We start from the raw sequence: 24448 nt of genomic DNA, 5'->3' as shown, positions 1-24448 counted from the left end.
CTGCTTTACATGAGTAAGAACAAAGTAAGCTTAAAAAGTAACCACAGAAAAATCATTCAAGTGAAAATTCCACAGAGTTTTTAAAACAAAGCTCCATATACAAAATCTGCTAAAGGAAGTATGCTGTATTAATTATTAACTGTTGATAAAGCTCAAAAATGATTATTTGACCACATGACTGCTTTAAATCAAAATACAAGAAATAAAAAGTATGTTTATTCAAATTAATGGAAAAAAATTCTAATATTCTTTGATAAGCTACTAAACCTTCACAAAATGGTAACCATTAAACAGCTGAATTTTAAGAAGGAAGAAAAGCAGATGCCTCTGTTTAAACTACCCACATAAACTTCTACACCAATTCAATCCAAGACTGAAGTAGACAGAGATGAAGAAACTACTCAAATAATCTTTGGAACAATGACATCTGACTCCACCCAAAAAATAAGATCATATCAAAACAATTGTTTATAAACATTTAAGTGGACTTTTCCATAAAGCACCTTACTATACATATATTAAACCTTTAACCAGAAATCTTATGGTTCTCCAGGTAACACTCCAGGGTTTCCAAGAAAAAAAATCTCTAAGTCAAATTTTCTCTGCCATTTGGTATAGACAATAATATAATCCAGCCAAAATGTTTATTTAAGCACAATACATGTCATTGTCTTTTTACTAAAATGTAACCCAGATGTAAAATACAAATGATAATGACCAAGGGAGTCAGAATAAAATGAAATGTGTGTTGGTCTCTCTCCTAGCCTCCTTTTTCCGGCCTCACCTTCCCCTCCATTCATTCTTCTACTCAATCATCCCAGAGACATTTAAGAAATCCATGCTATTTACAGAAGTGAAGGAAAATGCTGCAATTGCTAAATGAATGCTCAGAAAGCAAAACTGCGATCTAAGCAGTTGAAGAGACAGACAAGTATATTAGTATCAGAAACACTGTGTCTTTTATGAGGGCTATTTACATATTCAGTTACAAGTCTGAGTTACTGCTGTAATAAGCAGATAGTGAGTATCCCTCGAGGATAATTAAGGGATGTGTCCAACAGTATGTGGGATAATGTGACCTTTTTGTGGTTACCAAGGATGAGGCAAAGAGAATAGACAGATTTAAGAGTAAAACCCTATGAGTGTATGTATAAGTTTTCAAAATATATTTTGGTAAACTATACCCAATACAATAATTATATACCATTTTAATTATGTGTTTAAAAATACAAAATTTAAAATCAGAATTTAAATCTTGGAATTTTTTAACAAAATTATACCCATAAACCAGGTCCCATCACTGAGTAATTACCACATTTAATATTAAAATTTTTTAATTATACTAGCCAAAGAAATAATGTCTGTTTTTTACTTTGAAATATAAATGGAATAGAAACAATGAGGAGAAACTAAGAAAATTAGTAACAAGGATGACAGGAAACTTCATAGGATTCCTTGATGTTTTAAGCTATATAACTTATTGGTAGGGAATTTGCACTGATTTTTTTTTTTTTTAGACAGGGTCTCACTATGTAGTTTAGGCTGGCCTTGAACTCACTATATAGCCCAGGCTGACCTCAAATTCAAGGCCCTGGCCTCCTGAGTGCTGAGATTACAGGTCTGCGCCACCACGCCTGGCTGCATTGATTTTTTTAAATAATACTAGAGTATAAGAATAAAACTAGGTCCACCTAAATGCATAAAATATACAGATGATCAATATTTATCCAATGCATCATTCCTTCTGAGACACTAAGTGTAACAGAGACCTGAACCATCAACAAATCATTACAACTTATGCTAAGTAATGTCTCAAAGTGCAACTACTTCAATCATAGCTACCTAGAATAAGCATCAATGCTTAAAACACTCCACAAGATAATCTGTTGAAGAGATCACAAGTAGGCTGACCTGAAAAAATGAGGCATCCCAGCAGCCAAACCTATTTCCACCAGCAAAACTAAAACCAATACTGTATTGAGATACTAAGTATCTCCAAAATCTCCAAGGGTAACAGGAATAAGAAGAAAGACAAAATATGAAACTAAACCAAATGAGAAGGTGTACTGATAAAGAATTAAATTTTAAACTATAAGTAGTAATATTATTGGGATTAGTTTGATTAAACACTCTTTCCAATTCAGTTCATTTCAATCAAATACATTTTAAAGTGAAGAAAACAGTGACAAAGACAAAGCCAATCAAGTACACAAATAAATCAATGAAAGCTCGAGATATATAATAATAATGTGACATACCACATTTGAATTTAGTACAACACAAAGCCTCAGATTTCATTTAAGAGGCCCAGAGGCAAGGGTACTGTTTTCTTGTAATGTGGTGCTAAAAGACAGTTTTAACATAAGAATGTGAAATTACTTACTTACAGTTATGTCTTTCAAAAAAGTTTTTAGATCAATTATTTGCATATTTTAAAAGTAAAGAGGATGATGATGATGATTTAAGATATAAAATACCTATAAACAAAACTATCATTCAGCATTAATGCTTTTGATTATAAGATGTGGAAATTTAATTTTTAAATGGAATTTTTATTATATGTACTTTTTCGATGGGAAAGTCATCAAAGATATACCACTTGATTGTGTCAGTGGCTATCAATTGTTCTAGCTCTATAAAAACAATTTTGAATGTTATTCAAAAGAAAAACATGTTACTGAACTCAAAACTATAAAATCAATGTATTTATAAAGCATCTTCTTAAATATGCAAGTTAAGGGAAACATTTGTACCAACAACAATTACTTATGTCTGACCTAAGTAATTGATTTGCTAATGATACCCTTCAAGTCTGATAACCTTATGCTATAGTCTGTCTATAAAGGTCTTCGTGTTATTTACACCAATAAAACATTAATCAAGGGCCAAATTTATAGCAGCTACTCTATAAATGAGGTCAAAGGAGGTCAGACTTACATAATAAGAAAAAAAAAGACCGGTCTTTAAAGTGAAAAGAAATATCTTTATTACTATTCTGCTTGCCCTTGGGATTAAGTCTAGTAGCCGAGCACTCCCAAACTACTTCACAAACACATCCATTTCTACATAGACTCATTTAATCTCGAGGTACTGAATATTTATAAAAGAAAAGCCAAAGCTACTGATTCAGAACAATAAATGTCTTGTAACCTCTAAAGAAAGAATAAAATTTCAAATACTAGATCTACCGTGTTACTAGGAAGTATTGGTTTTGTTTTCAGCATTGCTTCTTTCAAACAACAGACAAAAGCTAAGTGGTTTCTGTAGGCTGAGTACAGAAAAAGAGAATTTCTAAACATGGCAGACTAACAAATTCAAACAGAGTAAAAGAAAATAGTAAGAAATCAGAGATTTATGAAAAGTATGATAACAGATGATATAAAAATAAGTGTTATTTGAATAATTATTCCAACAATAATAGCAATTAGCAATTAGAGATTGTTATTTGAGAATAACAAAGTTCATTTCTTCAGAAAACAGTTTTTAAAATATATTTTATTTTATATATTTTGATAAAAACATTCAAGTATTAGCTGATTATTAAGATTATCTCTATAAAATGCATTTATGAAGACAGAATTCCATTTATATGAGAAAAATCAATGACTTAAATAAAAATATGAAAACAATATATTTATAGAAGAAAATACCACATCAATTAAACCTAAGTATTTATGCTATTAGCCAGACACTTCTTTAGGAGTCAGGCATATAACCATAAACAAGCAACAAGGGAATGTCCTTATAGAACCTATTACAGGATAGAATAGGGAATAAAGATAAACATATGAGAGGAATAAATGACACGAGAAAAAAAACTGTAAAGAAATGAGGTAAAAGTAAACTAAATAAAAGTTTCATGGAAAACTTCTCCAAGGTGACATCTGAATTAGGACCAGGCACCTAAAGATCTGGAGACAGACAGCTATACAGGAATAAAGAAATCAGCAAATCCTCTCCAAAAAAACAAGTACAGAATTGGACAGTAACAATCATTTCAGGGTTCTAAAAATTAAACAAGAAAAAACAACAAAACTGCTAAGAATTTTACCAACAAAAACCTTTGAAATTTTGAGTAAGCAGATGGAGTCTGTGGCAATCTCATCAGAGAAGGCCCACCAGCACCCAGACACAGGTCCACAGGCACGCTTAGGCTATGGCTGCTTATGGGGCTCAGCTCCATCACTACGGGGAAAAACAAGAATGAAAGTACTGGGGATGTATCTGAGTCCACAGCCCTGGGTTTCATCCCTAGTACCACACCCACACACAAACACACATGTACAGGCAAACATGCACACACTCAACACACACAGGTAGACAGTATGAATGAGTTCTGGTGTTCTATTGCACAAAAGGGTGATCACAGTTAACAACACTGTATTGCATAATTCAAAATAGCTAGAACAGAAGACTGCTACTGTTCTCATCACAAGGAAATGATACAGGTTTCAAATGACAGATAACCTAATTACCTGACTAGATCAATCTGCAATATGTGAATACCAAAATATCATATTGTACCTCCGAAGATGTAGACTGTCAATAAAAAAATAATTAAAACAAAAAGCCAAAAATAACTAACAACAAAAACTATGAGAGGACAAAATGAATATCAGAATCTAAAATTGCTAAATGGTCACACTGATGAAACAAAAAAGTTAGGACACATTTGAAAAAAATAGGAAAGTTATCTCATACTAATGAATCAAAACAGTCAAAAAAAACTTGTCTCTGGGCTGGGGATTTAACTCAGTGGTTTCACCGCCTGCTGCACAAGCGCAAGGACCCGAGCTCGATCCCCGGTACCCAAAAAAAAAAACTTTGTCTCTGAGTAGGACCAGATACTAGACTTAGCAGAAAAATACTTCAAAGTAACTATTATAAATATGTTCCAAAAACTGAAAACAGTTATACTTTAAAAATAAAGGGAAAACATGAAGACAAAGACTGCACAAATAGGGAACAAAAATAAATAAGAATCTATTTGAAATAATCAACTCAAAATTTTGTTCTTTAAAAAGAAAATAGCAACAAAAAAAAATAGCAGATGGCTTTACCAGTACATTTGAGATGGCCAATAAAGAATTAGTGGACGTGAAGACACCAAAGTAAATTTAAACAACTAAAAAATATAAACGAAAGATTGAAGACAGAGCAATGTCTCAAAGGCTTGCAGGACATCAAGTACACCAACATATGTGGAGGGGATCCTGATCTAGAGGTCAGATAAATAAGCACAGAAGAAAGAGAGAGGATAGAAGGGAAGAAAGGAAGGAGAGAACAACACAAAAATAATGTTTACAAATTTTCCAGTCTATGAAAAGCACTATCTATGGATCATAAAAGCTCAAAGTGTTCTAGTCAATGCCCAAAACTAGGAAGAGTTCTTAATTTATTTGAAAATTATGACATCTAATTTACTTATAAACTAAGAAGTAAGTTGGTCTGCCAGTTTCAGAGCTAAATATATGAGAACTTAGGTCAGAGATGAATGACAGTTTTTTTGTTTTCAGTGGTAGCAGTCTCCACCAGAGTCTCAGTATTGTGCCAGTACTTCCCAGCCCCAGTACTCACAGAAGAACCCAGGTCCAGGAGATGCCTGTATATACAATTAAATGTACTGCAGGAGAAGAACCTTGTTCTTAGGGCACTTGGATCTTTTTGGATGACCCAACAGTAGAAACATGTAAAGGCCCTGCTGACCTTTACCTCGAAGGGAACATTTTCATTATTATATTACTATTCCTATTTCCAAAGCTGTTTGCTATATAACCATCCTTGAAATGCTCATGGAAAACAAAGGAATTTGGTACTTCTACTTGCAAGCCATGAAGAAATGTGAGAAAACAACAGAGAATCAGTTCCAAACAAATACAAAAGGAACCTTACTTACACATAAACTGAAAAACAAAGAAAACTGTTTAAAGCAGCAAGAGAAAAAAAGATTCCTCACATACAGGGTAACCACAATATAATTTAAAGCTCAGTTTACACCAGCAAACATGAAGGTCACTTAATACATTCAAAGTACTATAAAAACTATCAACCAAGAATTCAATATGCAACAAAATTATCTTTCAAAATTATCTTTCAGAAATGCAAACAAACACTGTGGGGAGAAAAGATTTGGCACACTTAATTCAAAAGGAAACTCATAGACTGAAAGTTAAAGGGTGGAAAACAATACTGCATGCAACAGGAACCCGAAAAAAAGCAGGAGTAGCTATCCTCTTGGCAGATCAAGTAGATTTCAAACCAACACTGATTAAGAGAGACGAAGAAGGACACTACATCCTTGTAAAGGAAAGAATCCAAGAGGAAGAGATGACAATCATAAATATCTATGCACCAAACACTACTGCACCCAACTATACAAAACAAATACTAACGGACATGAAAAGCCATATATGCACTAATACAATTGTAGTGGGGGACCTCAACACCCCACTGTCACAAATAGATAGATCAACTAGACTAAAAATAAGTAATGAAATACTAGAACTCAATCGAACTCTTGAACAAATGAACTTAACAGATGTTTACAGAGTCTTCCACCCCACAAAATCAGAATACACATTCTTCTCAGCTGCACATGGGTCATTCTCCAAAATAGACCACATACTCACACAGAGAACATGTTTAAGTAAGTGCAAAGGAATTGAAGTTATCCCCTGTGTATTATCAGACCATAGTGCGATGAAATTGGAGATCCATAGCAAAAGAAACTTGAAAAATTTCATAAGCACGTGGAAATTAAACAACACACTTCTGAATAACCAATGGGTCACAGAGGAAATTAAAGAAGAAATCAGACACTTCCCTCACTTAAATGACAATGACAATACAACATATCGGAATCTGTGGGACAAAATGAAAGCAGTCTTACGAGGGAAATTCATAGCAGTGAATACGCATATTAGGAAAACAGAACAAGCCCAATTAAACAACCTGATGCTGCACCTCAAGCTTCTAGAAAAAGAAGAGCAAGACAACCCCAAAGCTCATACAAGGGAAGAAATTATAAAGATCAGAGGAGAAATCAATGCAATGGAGACTAAGAGAACGATACAAAAAATCAATGAAGCCAAGAGTTGGTTCTTTGAAAGAATCAACAAAATTGATAAACCTTTAGTCAACCTTGTCAGAAAAAGGAAAGAAAAGGCCCAAATCCATGCAATTAGGAATGAAAAGGGTGAAATTACAACAGACCCACCAGAAATCCAGAGGATCATCAATACCTACTTCCAGAACCTATACGCCAATAAGATGGACAACACAGAAGAAATGGACAGATTCCTACATACATGTGAATTACCAAAGTTGAACGAAGAAGATCTAAAAATTCTGAACAACCCAATATCAACCAATGAAATTGAAAATGTAATTAAAAACTTATCAACTAAGAAAAGCCCGGGCCCTGATGGCTTCACTGCTGAATTCTACAAGACATTTAGAGAGGAACTGCTACCACTACTGTTTAAACTCTTCAGTGAAATTGAAAGGGAAGCAATACTCCCAAATTCACTCCTGGAAGCAAGCATCACCTTGATCCCCAAAACAGACAAAGACCCAACTGAAAAAGAGAACTATAGGCCAATCTCACTAATGAACATAGATGCAAAAATCCTTAATAAGATACTGGCAAACAGAATGCAGAAGATCATCAAGAAGATCATACACCCTGATCAAGTGGGATTCATCCCAGGGATGCAGGGATGGTTCGATATACGAAAATCAATTAATGTAATACACTATATCAATAGAGCCAAGGACAGAAACCATATGATTATCTCCATAGACGCAGAAAAAGCATTTGACAAAATCCAACATGCATTTATGATAAAAACCCTACAAAAAATTGGAATAGATGGTTTCTACCTCAAACTGATAGAAGCCATCTATGAAAAACCAACAGCCAATATCATACTAAATGGTCAAAAACTGAAATCCTTCACACTAAAATCAGGAATAAGACAAGGATGTCCACTATCACCACTCTTGTTCAATATAGTTCTGGAAACATTAGCCACAGAAATTAGACAAGAGAAAGAAATAAAAGGAATAAAGATAGGAAATGAAGAAGTCAAATTGTCATTATTTGCAGATGACATGATACTCTATATAGAAGACCCCAAGAACTCCACCAAAAGTCTTCTAGACTTAATAACCAAATTCAGTCAAGGAGCTGGTTACAAGGTCAACACACAAAAATCAATAGCTTTCCTCTACACCAATGACAGACTCACTGAGAGAGAAATAGGGCAAATAATTCCTTTCACAATAGCATCCAAAACACTGAAATACCTAGGAATCATCCTAACAAAAGAAATCAAAGACCCCTTCTCTGAAAACTATGGCACTCTGAAAAGAGAGATTGAAGATGATATCAGAAAATGGACAGACATCCCCTGCTCCTGGGTAGGAATGATTAATAGAGTGAAAATGGCCATACTTCCAAAACTGCTATATAGATTTAATGCAATTCCAATTGAGATCCCAGCAGCATACTTCATAGACCTCGAAAAAACAATCCAAAAATTCATTTGGAATAAGAAGAGACCCAGAATAGCAAAAGCAATTCTAGGTAACAGAGACATGGCAGGGGGTGTCACAATCCCCAACCTGCAACTCTACTACAAAGCTACTGTGATAAAAACAGCATGGTACTGGCAAAGAAACAGGCCTGAGGACCAGTGGAACAGATTAGAAGATGCAGAAACAACGCCAGACACACTCAGCCATCTCATCTTTGACAAAGGAGCCAAACACCCTCACTGGAGGAAACACAACCTCTTTAATAAATGGTGCTGGAAAAATTGGGCTTCAACTTGCCAAAGATTAAAACTAGACCTGTATCTCTCACCATGCACTAAACTAAAATCAAAATAGATTACACATCTAAATATTAAAATAGAAACTCTGAACCAGTTGGAACCGAGGTTAGGTAGAACTCTTGAAGACATCAGTGTAGGAAAAGATTTTATGAACAAAACCTCAGTTGCCCGTGAACTAGCACAAACAATCAACAAATGGGATCTCTTCTTATTAAAAAGCTTCTGCACAGCAAGAAAAACCACCAGCAGTGTGAAGAGACAACCCACAATGTGGGAAAAAATCTTCACCTGCTCTTCCTCAGACAAAGGTCTACTATCTCAAATCTATAAAGAACTTAAAAAGATCAGACCTCCCAAATTTAAAGACCCAATCCAAAAATGGGCATCTGAAATGAACAGACATTTCTCACACAAAGAAGTAGAAATAGCAAATAAATACATGAAAAAATGTTCAACGTCACTGGTCGTTCGAGAGATGCAAATGAAAACAACGCTGAGATTCCACTTCACTCCAGAAAGAATGGCTGCTATCATGAAATCAACCAATAACAAATGCTGGCGGGGCTGTGGGGAAAGAGGAACCCTGCTCCACTGCTGGTGGGAGTGTAGACTGGTGCAACCACTGTGGAAATCAGTATGGAGATACCTCAAGAACTAGGACTGGAAGTCCCATTTGACCCAGCTATTCCACTGCTGGGGATCTTCCCCAAAGAATTAAAAGAATCATACCACAGTGATATATGTGTACCCATGTTCATAGCAGCACAGTTTGTGATAGCTAAAACTTGGAAACAGCCCAAATGCCCATCAACTGGAGACTGGATAAAGAAAATGTGGGTTTTTTTTTATAAAATGGAGTATACTCATCCATAAAAAATGAGAAATTAGAGGTATTTATAGCTAAGTGGATGCACATTGAGGCAATACTCTTAAGTGAAATAAATAGGACACAGATGTGTAAATACCGAATAGTTTCTCTGGTGTGAGAAACTGAAAGTGTAAATAAGGACTAAATGTATAATAGGTCATGTGAAATAGGAAGAAAAGGGGCAAAGGGGAAGGAAGTGGGAGGGCTAAGGGAAAGGATAGAAGGGAATGGGATTAATATGAGAAAATGGAAAAATAGGAACAAAATCTTTGTAAATAGGGAGGGCTGGAGGGGTTGAAGGGAGAGCTGGGCAAGGGTGAAAAACAAGAACCAAGAGAGACTATGTAAAGGTGCAAATTTCCAATGATGAATGTCATTATATTGTATACCTAAAATGTACCAATTATTAGAATGAATAATCGATAATGTAAAATAGGAAGAAAAGGTCCAAAGGGGTAGGGGTAGTGGGAGGCACAGGGGAAAGGAAAGAAGGGAAAGGAAAACATGAGAAATGGAAAAAATGGAAATAAAGTCTTTGTAAATAGGGAAGGGTGGAGGGCGTGAAGGGAGGGCTAGGAAGGGGGAAAAAATAAGAACCAAGATGCATTATGTAAAGGTACAATTCCCAGTGAGAAATGTAATTGTGTTGTATACCTACAATGTACCAATAAAAGAATTTAATACAAAAAAAAAAAAAAAAAAGATAATGAGCGTTCGCTCTGACATGTACTCCACTGCCAGCCATGCTGTAAGGGGATCAGTCAAGATACAGCCCTTGCCAAGGCTGCACTATGCTGTCTGGACTTGGAACTACCAAAACTGTGAGCTAAATAAACTTTTCTCTCCATAAGTCAACTGCTGTAAAAACAAGAAGCTCACCAATATAAAGCCAATCACAAAAGACAATATGCATGATTCCATTTATACGAAATGTTCACAACAGGAAAATCTAAGTAAAACAGATTAGTGGCAACATAGGAATGGCAAAAAGGGCAAATGACTTAATGAACAACAGCTGGAGGTGAAAAAGGGTCTAAAATTATGTTGGGATGGTGGCTGCACAACTCTTGAGGACATTAAATACTGTAAAAATTTTACGCTTAAATGATCTGTATAACTTGTGAAATGTAAATGTATGTCAGAGTTTATAACGCATAAATATATGTGACACTAATACCTCAAACAATGGAGCTGGATAGGGAGCTCTGTGACAGCCAATTTAGTACATTTAATGAAATTAAGTTACTATTAACCTGAAACAGAGTGTGCTCAGTTAAAATATATCACAAAATCCTTAGAGAAACCAATAAAAAATAATTTAAGAAGTATAATAACAAAAAGAGAAAATAAGGAATAAAAACAGTACACTTAAAAATATTTGTTTGGGTATAGCAGTGTAGCTCAGGGATAAGGTGCTTCCTGACCAGGCATAAAGCCTTGGGTTTGGGGCCCAGCACACACACACACACACACACACACACACACACACACACACACACACACACAGTTTAGCTCATATAAACCTAAACATATCAATAATTAAATCACACATGGCACTGGACTATACTTATATACTATGTTCAAGTAAAACTCATGCCAGAAACGTATAAACACTGAAATATCAATGAATATAACCTACCATATTAATAAAAAACAAAACCTACATGCTCTTCTTAATAGAGAAGAATTTGTCAAAATGCAATATTTATCCATTGAAAAAAATTCTTCTCAATAAACTAGGAATATAAAAGAAGTTCCTAACTTACAAAGGGAATCAATAAAGTATACTTCATATAATACTAAGGAAAGATTGAAAACTTTCCCAGTAAAATTAAGAAGTAAGCAAAGGTGTTCATTTTCACCAATACTTTCCAATATATGGAAAAGCTACCAGTAGCAAGAAAACCAAATAAAGTATCTGGAGTAAAACTGTCACATTTTTCACACTCAACATAACTTTCTGTGTAAAGAATGGTAAAGAATATAAAAAGAAAATAAAAACGTAGAGGTAAACAAGTTCAGCAAGGTTTCAGAATATTGGATCAATATACAAAACAACTGCACATTCAAGTACAATGAATATACTAATATAATAATCTGACAATGAAATTAGAAAGGAATTGGATTTGTAATAGCTTCAAAAAGTATAAAATACATACAGAAATAAATTGTTAAAAGAAGTTTAATATACACACAAGTACATCAAAATAACACTGGTAACTGAAAGTTCTAAACAAATGAAGCACCATTCCTTGGTCATGGATTATAAGCCTTAAAAACGTTAAATTGTCAATTACAAACACATTATAAAGTCCATGCAATCCTAACAAGCTTTGGGGGGAAATTTATAAAATGATTATAAAATAATCCAAAATTCACTGGAAAAGGGATCTAAAATTTTTTTTTTAATTAAAGGAACAGGGCCAGGATTTAGCTCAGTGGCACCATGCCTGCCTCGCAAGTGCAAGGTCCTGATTTCGATCTCCAGTACAAAAAAAAAATTAAAGGAACAACATAAAAACCTAAACTGTTCAATTTCAAAACATAGTACTGAGCAACAGTAATAAACAATGATATTGTCCAAAAGAAAGATACAGAGATCATTTGGAAAGAACTGAGAGTCAAAAAATAAATCCTGTGCATTTACGGTTAGTTAATTTTGAATGCAAGTGATAAAACAATTTGGCAGAGAAAAATAATGTTTTCAGCAAATGACACCAAGACAATCAGATATCTACATGCAAAAATTAAACCTAACTCCCTTTCACACCATATTTAAAAATTAACAAAATGAATCATAAGCCTAAATGTAAGTGCTAAAACTATGAAATTTCTAGGAAAGAAAAAAAACATAAGAGAGAATCTAGGCTAAATTTTCTTGAAATTAATCAACTAAAGGATGATCCATAAATGCAAAAAAAAAAAAATTAAGAAAATGGGACTTTACCAAAACAAACCTCTGTTCTTGAAAAGGATAAGTCAGAGACCAGGAAAAAACACTTGCAAACCATGTATCTGATAAGACTTGTTTCCATAAATATGTAAGACGCATTTACAGCTCAGAAGGAATACAATGAAATTTTTACATGGACAAAGATATAAACAGACATTTTTCCAAATAAGATATTATCAACAGCCAATTAGCATATGAAGAAACCCTGAACATTATGAGTCATTATGCAAATGGAAATAAAACCCACAATGAGTTACCCACTATGATGACTCTTAACCAAAAGGAATGACAGTACCAATTGCAGGCAATGATATGTACAAGCTGAAAGTAGCTGATAGGAATAGAAAATACACTGGGGCCGGGGATTTAGCTCAGTGGTTCTGCCGTCTGCCTTCCAAGCACAAGGTCCTGAGTTCGATCCCTGGTACCAAAAAAGAAAGAAAGAAAAGAAAAGAAAGAAAGAAAGAAAGAAAAGGAATAAAAAATACAACACCCACTATGGAAAACAATTGGCAGTTTCTTAAAACGTGAAACATTTTAACTTTACCATTCAACCCTGAAATTTTATTCTTTTGTATCTAAGAGAAACACAAACATATGTTCACCTGTTGGGAGCAATGCTACATAATTCTAGGGATAAATCATTTGGTTAGCCTAGTTCTCTTGCCTACAGCCCAGCTACAGAATAACTCCAGTTTGGCCTCCGTTCACAACTGAGACTTCAGTGATCCAGTGATGCTGTGATTCTCCAGGACAAGAAACATCCTGGTAGAACAAACATCTGCTCAGTTCCTCATTGTGCTTGGACTGATTAACATCTTGTTTGCCGGAGATGTACTGAACTCTCTGCAAGCCTTCCGTTACACCTTGTTTATCCCAATGTGAACTGTTGAACTCTCTGCAAGTCATTTGTTACATTTGTTTCTCCCGATGTACTGAATAAAAGGTGTGGTAAGCTGGGGGCTTTGTCTTTGCTGCCCAGAGCAGCACTGATCAGACCCAAAGCTCAGCTTCTTCTCGGTCTCATTTTTCTACCTTTCCTGTAATTCGCCGTGTGCTGCCGTGGCTCACAGGAGACCAGGACTCACTGCAGAGGTTCTGGTAACGTCCCCTTCCCCTGTCCCCTACATTCACCCAAAGACTTGTCCACAAATATTTATGGCAGCACTACTTATAAGCCCTCTCCTACCCCTGCAAAAGTAATCTAAAGGCCCATCAACTGGTACAGAGATAAACAAAATGTAGAATATCCATAAAATGGAATAGTATTCACAAATAAAGAAGAACAACATGTTTATACATGCTGCAGTATGGATGAAATCACCAAAAGTTATCACAGAAATTGTGTTGGAGAAAGACATTGATACAAGGGCTAAAATCACTGACAAAAGGGAATTAGATGGAGTTATGTAGACACCAAGGATGAGGGATGGTGACATCTAAAGACAAGCCATTCAAAGGCGACCAAGATCTTGATCTATAGCGTCTCTGAACCACTGTCCTTCCCTGACCCTTTTCTCCACCCTACTTCAGCCACTTGCTGCTAGACCTCATCATTTCCAGTGCCTGCATGGCCTGGGCTCTGTTCAACCGTTCTCTAAGTACTTCCTACTGTGCTTACAGCTCATTCACTGTAATATCCCAACATTTACGGTCATTATTTTGCCACTCAATTCATCCTATCATTTTCTATATTTATCATTTTCCCTACATGATGTCTTCTCTCCTCTTTACCTGTGCTAATAATAACTATGTGGTAAATGATTACCATCCCTCTCCTGAACAACGGTTTGACTTACTTGCCCTTTTCTCCTGTCCTAGTCACTTGCAAACTTAAATCTTTTAAATGTAACTAATCACTCTACTTCCATGTTTAATTACAATATTTAAATATATAAAGTATCTTCCCATGTGTTGCCATATATGACTCAGCCATGCTGAGGCTCTTTCATCAGTTTGTATACAGATTTCCTTAAAACTCTAACTTACTCAAAAAGGTCACTCCAGATACTCTCCTCTTTCTCCAGCATTAATTTCCCAATTCTCTAAATCTTTGTCCACATCAATATCAAACTATGTTGCCCTGCTCTCCTTAAAAAAAAAAAAAAAACTACTGTCTTTGACTCTATTTCACCCCACAAGTTATCACTGCTCTCTCTGTTCTTTGTTCTACTTTGCAGCAAAACTTCTCTTTAAAAAATTCACTGTCTCAAAATTCCTCTTCCCCCATTCTCAGATTCTCTCTTCAATCCATTATAAAGAGGTGTTTTTCCACATTACTCTTCCCAAAACAACTTCTAAGTCAGAAACAACTTTTATGTTACTAAACCTAGTATTCAAATCTCAGTTACTACACTACTCTCTTAATTAACTCAGTACCAATATGCTTTATAACACCTAAATTTATATCTCTGGTCTGGAGATATAACAAGTCACTGCTTATTTAACATACCCACTTTTCTTGGAGAATTCACAATCATTACTTCCACAAGTGCACTCCTGATCTTTCCCACTAACTACATCCACAGCCATTTCCTTCCTGTTTGATAGAAACATCATCCTTCCAGCCATGAAAAGGCAGAAGTCTTACAGTAATGTTTGACCCTTAGCTTTCTCTCAACCCTATAATCAATACATTAGCAAATCCTGTCAGGTATACCTTCAAAATACACCCATAAGCCTACCTTTTCTTACCTCTTCTGCTGTTACTACCCTAATCTAAGTCCCCACCATGTTTTATCAGGACTACAACAGGCCCCAGTTGCTCTCTTAGCTTCTATTCTTATAGGCAAGAGCCAGAATGATCCTTTGAAGACATAAAAGAGGACGGTCTCACTTCTTTATTCAAATTCCTGTAATGACTGCCATCTCCTACAAAATAAATTTCAAGGCTCTATACAAACTCTTCTCCTTGCTACCTCTCTGACTTCCTTTCTCACCTTGGTCCACTTTGACCATTCTGTTCCTGCTATATATTAGCCTCATTCCTCAGAGAGACCATGGAAATGCTCACCCATACACTGGCTATTTCCTAGGTCTCAAGCAATTTTACCCACATGCCCTAATGGTTAACTCTTCTGTGTGCTTCAAGTGCTTTCTCAAATGTCACCCTCTCAGGGAGTTCTAATCCGACCACTCTAAACGGAAAACATTCCAATTCTTTTTAATTCCTTCAAAAATCTACCAAAATAAAAATCCACATTACTTACCCTAGATCCACATTTTCTGTTCCCATAGTACTTAGCAATATTCAAATATTATATAACCTACTTCTAACTTCCTTCCTGTCAGTGTCTGTTAGAATATAGGGCATACTAAAAATGAATGAATTTTGAGACCATGATGTTAAGTGAAATAAATCAGACATACAAGTTTAAATATTGCATGATTTTTCTTCTATAAGAAAGCCAATATACAAATAAAGAGCAAAGTAAAAGATAATAGGGAACAGGGAGATAGATCTTTTGCAAAAGGGGACCAAGAGATGTAGAGAGGATGACAGGAGGGAAGGCAGATGGGTGATTTAAAAGAAGCATGAGACATGTTATGTACCAAGGAGGGTAATTACAGTGTACTGCAAACATGTTACAAAAATAAAATACACAGAAATTCTTCAACAGTCAAAAGGAAAAAAAAAGAATATAAGGATCTTCATCTCTTAGGTTTACTGCTCAGGATCAAGAATAATTCCTAGTATTCAGAGTGCAATAAGCATTGGCTGACTGAACAGATGAGAAAATTGAGGCCCAAAAAGTAAAAGTGACTGCTAAATATCAAATCTGAAACTTGAACTATGGGCTATCTTCAAAGCTAATGCTCTTAATCATAAACCTATGCTGCCTGATCTAATAAATGTAATACTAACAAGCATAATTAAAAATACTTACACTCTGTAATAATCAAAGTTGTCATTTGTAAATATTTTCTTGATAAAAGAACAATTTTATTTAAATAGATGCTATAAATGATAGAAAATTTGTTGACCTATGTTTCTCATTAAGTAGCTAAAGAACATACTCAATCAACAGTTCCTGCCACGTCTTCATTAACTGGTCTTTTTGCTTCCTTCTTACCCAATTCCAAACTATTTAAGTTAGTATACAATGGCATAGAAGAGAAAAAGCAAGATAAATATGGATAGGTTAATTTAGTTTATTCTAAATAGACTTTAAAAGCATCTAAACTCCAAGTTTTGAGATTCAACCAAAAAGTTATTTATCATTTGATGAATAAGCACTGCTAAAGGTAAACTAAAGTATTATTCATTCACTGAGAAATATTTATTGATTACCTACTATTTGCCAGACACTAGACTACTATTTAACTCCATTTGTAACATGGAGCAGTAGTAGCCTTGCTACTGTTCTTGATTTCAATCAGGTCTCCTCTCCCTTAAACCATCCTAAATACTTCTACCAGTTACCTTTCTAAAACCCAAATATATTGACACCCTTTTGCTTAAAATCTGCAAATACTTGCCAGCCCAAGTCCAAATATGCTACACTTAGGCTTTTTGTGACCCAGAAGCCCAATTCTATTCCAACAGCACATTACCTACTAGCACAACAGACACAAACACACATGTGCACATGCATCTACATACCTATACATGAATTTCCTATGTATGTTCCTCAACCCAATGGCTGCAGTTATTCTGTTCCCTCTATTTGAATGCTTTTCACACAAACAGCCTCCAATTTATCCATGATTCCCAATTTTCTCATGTCTCATGTTGAACCATACTAATTGTTGAAAATACATCTCAAGAATCACATTGTCTGGTTTCATTTCACCTGATCTTCCATAATAATTTAGACTCTTTTTCTCTGGGCCATCTTAGTACCCTGTTTTTCCATACTTTGATCACAGAATTTAGCATAAAATAGTGCCACTGCAGGGTTACTCATTTGTTTCTAACACTAAGCTGTACTTACAATTACTTACGAATAAGAAATTTTAACACTATAAAATGAAGTTTTCTATAGCTTTTTCTTCTTTTTTTATAACATGAAGAGAGCTTGAATTCCTAGTCAGTAATTCAAATAGTTACCATCATGACAAAGTGAGTGGAACAACACTAGGCAAAACACTATAAAGAAATGAAGCTCTTCCTCAGGGTACCATTTCCAAGGGCAGGCAGCTAGTTACACCTTCCTAATCTATACTCAAGGTCTTCAATTCCAGTAATGCAAAATCAGCTACCACAAAGTCACCAACTTACAATTTCTCAATTTACTTTTACCTTTTACAATTTACTCTTAAAATTTTCCACTTTTATTTCTCTTTTCATTTTTATACTTCTGCCCTTCTCTTTCCTATCACAAAATTTTCTTTCTTTGGTTTCTTTAATCTCTGCTCTTTAAGTGGAAACCACGCCTACTTACTCCCTCTCTTTCCTTTCTCATCACATCAAAACACAAACCAAAATTTGTTCCTGCTCCTCCTGATGACCAGGCTATCCCACAGTAAATGATGTAGACATATAAGTCTAATTACTGGCTCCACAATCACAATACAATTTTATACAAACTGCATGTAAGTATGGCTTTTCCATATAAATAGAATCATCAGCTTACCTTTGTGAAACTCAGTTACAGTTATTAAAAAATAAGGACTACAACTTTACAAATAAGTGTGTAACAATGAAAAATTATAAAATGGCTATTTGACATATCTGTAGTAATCAACATGAGAGTTCTATTATATTAATAAGTGCAAAAACAGGAAATATAGAACCTTAAAACATCAGTTCACATGAGAAAAATATAATAAGATCTTAAAGTAAAATATGGATGGATATAAAATAGTTTACCTTCCTTCATTGACAAGTTCGATAAAAGCAAGGCCTGCATTCTTCTGAATAGAATTCTGCCACTCCTAAAAAACAGCAAAGCATAGCTGAATAAATTTCATTCAGAAAACAACACAAATAAAAAATATCATCTATATCAATTTCATAAGTTAGCTCTGAAAGGAAAAGTTGTTACCCATGTTCCCTACCCTACAGCTCTATGAACACACAAAAATTGGTATCAGATAGTACATTAAAAAGGTGAACAAAAATCTGATTCACAATAAACTAAATGAGCCTATCCATATTTATTTTGCTCTATGCCAAAATGAAGAGAAGGCACAACTAAGTAGTTTACAAACTTTAATAAATAAAGTATATTTTGCCCAAAGGCAAAAAAAAGGTTAATGATTGAAAAAGAGACAAGAAAAATCAGTGAAGTGGGCTGGACCAGTGTTGAGCTGGAAAAGGGTAATTCATTCTCCTGTGAATTACCACTAGGTAGTATAAATCTTTAACAATATTCATTAGCCATTAAAAATTTATCCACTAAACTTTACCCACTAAAAAAATCCAATAAAAAGCCTAGAAAAGAAATCAATCAGTACAGTATATTCAAATTAATTCCTCAATCTGTATAATAAAACATATATAAAATAAGCAGTAAAATAAAGCAAAGGCTTATTGAATTGAAATACACATCGATCTTAGCAATGGCAATGAGTGCGCCTGGGGTGTATGGGGTGTGTGTGTGCACGTGTGCATGTGCACACACACTTGAGCATCTGCACATGTATATATCTTACACAAACACATACACAGATACCTTTTTAAAGAATTAGTAATATATGTATAATCTTTATGTTTATTAACACCTAAGGAGTCACTTAGATTGAACTATATTTCTCCCTCAAAGCTTTGCTCTTTCATAAATCCTGAAACAAGTCTATGTCTATTTATTGTAAAAATCCATTTTAAAGTGTATACCAGTAACATTTTCCTCAAATCCACTTTTTCATGATCTAAAACAGAGGGATTTTAATTATATAATTGAAAAAATTCAAACTATGCATGGATAAAATAGATACCAACTGAGAGATACGTATTTTAAATTAAAAAGTAAACATCATCCTGATTTTATTTTCAACATGTACATAAGCCTTTAATTACATACAAAATAATGAAGTATGTCACTTCAATTCCACAAAGGTTTTAAGTATCAGTATTGAGATTAGACTGAAAACAAGTTAAAGTTAGTACTATATAAATATAAAAAAAATGATCACGTAAAATATTTACTGCCTAAACTTCACCTGGAAAGCCATACAAAATATTGCTTCCTCTTCAAAATTAAAATCAAATTAGACAAGAAGGTAATAAGCAATTGGAGTTCATTTTTTTACAGAAATTCTAAAATTCAAATTCATCACTTCATCCCTTTGTATTTTCCCGAGGATCAGATCATCTATAAATCTTTCTTTGTTAGCTTTCAGCAATTATATGGTAACCTAGATTAAAAACTATCTTCCTGGGGCCGTTGGTGCTCAGATTTTCATCTTTGGATCCCAGGGTCCCAGGGCCAACCTCAGCAGCAACATCTGGAATCAAGAGACCTGCGGCATCTGAGGTGTCTTGTCCCACTGGCATGACCATCAAGAAAGTAGGCCACCGAAGTGTTGATTCTTCAGGAAAGACAACATAAAAACACAACATGATCAGCTTGGAAAGGCACCATCCAGTCAGGCACTGCTCAAACTGTGGGAGCCTGAGTACCAAGCCAGAGCAGGATGTCCTCATGCAAGACTTCTACGTGGAGAGTATCTTCTTCCCCAGTGAGGGGAGCAACCTGATGCCTGTTCATCACTACAATGACTTCTGGTTCAAGACCTATGCCCCTGTTGCCTTCTGCTACTTTCAGGAACTGTTTGGCATCCGACCTGACCATTACTTGTACTCCCTCTAGAGTGCCCCACTGATTGAACTATGCAACTCTGGAGCTAGTGGTTCCCTCTTCTACATGTCCAGCGATGACAAATTCATCGAGATGGTCCAACATAAAGAAGCAGAGTTTTGGCAGAAGCTGCTCCCCGGATACTATATGAACCTCAACCAGAACCCTCACATGTTGCTGCCTAAATTCTATGGACTGTACTGTGTGCAGGTGGGGAGCAAGAACATTCGGATTGTGGTGATGAACAATCTCTTACCGAGGTCGGTCAAGAAGTGGTTCAAGTACGACCTCAAGGGCTCCACCTACAAACAGTGTGCTTCTCAGAAGAAGTGAGAGAAGCCCCTGTCCACCTATAAAGACCTGGACTTCCTGCAGACATGCCCGATGGTCTCTTCTTGGATGCTGACTTGTACACCGCTCTGTGTAAGACCCTGCAGCGTGAATGTCTAGTCCATTATCTTGAAGCTCTGAAGTACCATAGTCTCTTGATGTTGATCCACAACATAGATCATACACAGCAAGAACCCTTGAACAATGAAATGCAGTACGCAGTTGACACGTGGAGACCTACCTCCCAGAAGGCTCTGTATTCCATGGTCATGGAGTCCATCCAGGATGGCACCATGGAGGCCGACCACCACATGGGTGGCATCCCTGGCCCCAATTATAAAGGGGAAAGGCTCCTGCTTTATACTGGCATCATTGATATTCTGCAATCTTACAGGTTTGTGAAGAAGTTGGAGCACTCTTGGAAAGCACTGGTACGTGATGGGGACAGTGTATCAGTGCACCATCCAGGCTTATATGCTGAATGATTCCAGCACTTCATGTGCAACACAGTGTTCAAGAAGACCCTCACGTCCACCTTGGTTGTCCTGATGTATTACCTCAGACACCACCTGTGGAGGAACTCAGCAATGACTCACCTGTTTCTGGCCCTGGTTTCTCACATGTAGTTGGAGAAACTTTGCAAGTACTAAATATGAGTTCAGCCTTGGAAAAGCTTGAAATTACAGAGGACTTCCCCCACTGAGCAACAAACCTCAGAAGAATGGAAAAAAGACCCCACTGTCTCTGTGATATCAAGACGTCAGTCCTTGCCCAGGAATGCTATTTTCTTCTTGTCATCAAAAACAAACAAACCAAAAAGGAGTTTAATAAGGAGCTAGGGGAGCTCCGCCTCCTTCATGAGGAGGAAACAGTTCTTCCCCGGCCTCTGAGTGGGTGTTGGTGCCTTGGACAGTTGAGGACACCAGCAGCCCTTCTACTCCAGAGTCGGTTGGCGCAGAGTTCTGCCGGGCCAGTCTCAGCTTCCACAGTTGAGTTTCTTCAAACTCCCACTGTTTGTGCTAGCAGTGGACTTGCTGGACTTTGTGGTTCTCCTCCCGTCGTGCACCTTTCTCCAGGAGCTGGACTCTCATTTCCGTGGGACACACTGCTGGTACCCGATCCCCTGCCTTCCTCCTTCTGGTCACTGGAGGAAGTCCCTGGAATTTTCTTCAAAAAGGACAAGAACAAAGAGCACATAGCACAATTTCAAGCCAGTTTTACGTCAGAACTCCAAAAGGCAGAGATACCTGTTCATAGGGTTCCCACAGATGAGCCCCAGTGGTTATGAAACGGAAATGTGGCAGTTGCTCTGCTGGCAGCAGCTCCTGTCAGCTCCTCATAGGATGAGGACATTCTTAAGGCCGAGAGATGAAAAGAATGGGACATCTTTGCCCCTTTTGTTAAAACAGTGGGGCTGCCACAGGTTAGGAGGTGAGGAGGTAGAGCCCCACCCATGCAGGACCCCACTCACTGCCAGGCCATAATGGTTACTAGTACTTTGCAGTTTTAAATGAATTCCAGTCATTTTTCTAAATATGAAGATTTATCAGACGAATTTTTTTCCCCATTAACTTTATTGGTACATTTTAGGTATAAAATACAGCTACATTCATTATTGGAATCTTGTACCTTTACATGAGTCTCTTGGTTCTTATTTTCTTTCCCCTTCCCTTGCCCTCCCTTCACCCCCTCTACCCTTCCCTATTTGCAAAGACCTTGTTTCCATTTTTTTCCTCTTCTCATATTTTTTCCTTTCCCTTTTTTCCCTTCCCCTACCCCTCCCAATTCCCCTGCTCTTAGACCTTTTCTTCCTGTTACACAATATCAGTTATACATTTTTTAAATTACAATATTAAGATCTAGGAGGCATTACCACAGATTTTACAGAATTTAAAAGGATATAGAAAGCATATTACAAAAATCTTTTTTGAAATAAATCTGACAACTTCTCAGAAGTACCTGGGAAGACAAATTAATGAAACTAACTCTGGAGGAAATATAAAATTTGAATAGCACCTATTAAAGAAAGTATATTCCTAGCTTGAAAACCTACCTATATGACAACAGCAGGCTCATAAACATTGTAACTGATAAATTGTATCAAACAATTAAAGCAAAAAAAAGAAGGAACACTTCTTGCCTCATTTTAGGAACTCAACATTGTGCTAATCCTAAAACTGGATAAAGATTATAGAAGAAAAAAGTATGAACATAGATAGAAATTTGTTTAACAAAACAAACTATTAGAAGTCAGATCTGGCAGGATGTAGAAACTGGTTTTGTTATAGAGATGGCAGTGTTGGTTCAGCATTGGAAGATCTACCCCCAAAAGTCATCATTTTAACAGAGGAAAGGAAAAAGCCATATGATCCTGTCACTAGTTGGAGAAAAAGTATCGGATCAAATTCTACAGCTGTTCATGGTAAAAAGCTATCAGGAGACTAGAAGTAGAACAGAAACTTCTCAACAGATTAAAGACATATACTCCATACTTCCAGTGAGAATGCCTTGTACGAATGTAGAAGATACAATGCTTTCTCCTTAAGGTGGGCAACAAGGGCAGATATGCTTACTCTTTATCTGTCCATTAAACTTTGAAATCTAGTCTCCACCAAAATAATCTGGCAATAAAATGATCCAATTAGGATAGGATTGGCAAGGTAGAAGCAAAATCTTTATACGTAGATGAAATGATCATCTACAGAGAAAATACTAAGAAATCTCTAGGAGCCACTAGAACTTGTACTTGAATTTAGCAGGATTAGAAAACACAAGGTATATATAAAAATTCAGGTCTGTGTAGACTTGCTATAAATGAAGAACTGGATATTGAAATTTAAAAGTTATGTAGGAGTACAAAGGACCCAGAAAAGCCACAAACAAAAACAGTGTTGGAAGACATTTAGCATGCAATTTTAAGACTTCTTCTAAAGCTACAGTAATCAAGGCAGTGTTGGTGTAAGGAAAGACATATAGATCATTGGAATAAAACAGAGAATCTAGAAATAGAAACACACATATATGGTCCACTGAGTTTGGAAAGATTATTTAACATTAGCATTTTAGAGAATATAAACTTGATTCAAGAGCTGAGGAAGAGATAGTGTATTCAGCGAATGGCACTAGAACACCTGGTATACGTATATAAAAAATTAACCTCAACTCTTTTTTTCCATACATGAAAATAACTTCAAGGGATCTATGAACCTAAATAAGAAAGCCTAAAAGTATAAAACTTTAAGAAGAAACTATAAGGGAAAACATTTATGAATTCAGGGTAGGCAAGAACTACCTAGGATACAAAAGACATGATGTATAAAAGAAAACAACTGATAAATGAGATTCCATCAAAATTTAGAACTTTAAATGACATCATTAAAATGAAAAGCAGCCATTAAACAGACCATATTTACAATGCATATAACCTATGAGCAGAATATATAAAGAATTCTTAGAGCTCATTAATAGACAACCCAATTAAAATGTAGACATAAGAAGATGATAAAGAGCCAGTATAGCACAAGGAAAGGTGTGCAACTCTAGAATCAGAAAAATACTAATCAGTACAATAATAAGATTGAATTATACACTCATTAGGGAGATGAAGTCAAAAGTTTTAAAAGCCTTGTCATGACTTTTTCTTTTTGTTGGATTCTCCCCCTTTGCTTTTAATTTGTCACACCCAATGGATTCATTCTGCTGGGTTTCCTGGGGTTGT

General features: G+C 35.8%; 1 protein-coding gene and 1 pseudogene across 11 annotated transcripts in view; one reads left to right on the top strand and one right to left on the bottom strand.

The window, feature by feature from the left end:
* Lrba (LPS responsive beige-like anchor protein) overlaps positions 1 to 24448 on the bottom strand; it is a 711450-nt gene that overhangs the window by 424725 nt on the left and 262277 nt on the right. For 8 of the 11 annotated variants that reach the window (XM_087205721.1, XM_087205722.1, XM_013067217.3 and 5 more), the window contains one exon: positions 18471 to 18535. The exons of the other annotated variants lie outside the window; for them this stretch is intronic. In XM_087205721.1, coding sequence (XP_087061847.1) covers positions 18471 to 18535 — 65 coding nt within the window. The remainder of the gene's footprint in view (positions 1 to 18470; positions 18536 to 24448) is intronic. 11 annotated transcript variants of the gene reach the window in all.
* Positions 20230 to 21433, top strand: LOC106008088 (phosphatidylinositol 4-phosphate 5-kinase type-1 alpha pseudogene; annotated as a pseudogene).

Source organism: Heterocephalus glaber, unplaced genomic scaffold (genome assembly GCF_053883595.1).
Source record: "Heterocephalus glaber isolate CG9 unplaced genomic scaffold, H.glaber_assembly_v1.0 deba00000613, whole genome shotgun sequence".
Taxonomy (NCBI): domain Eukaryota; kingdom Metazoa; phylum Chordata; class Mammalia; order Rodentia; family Bathyergidae; genus Heterocephalus; species Heterocephalus glaber.
Note: the sequence above shows the minus strand (reverse complement) of the source record. Positions and strands in the feature narration are given on the sequence as shown.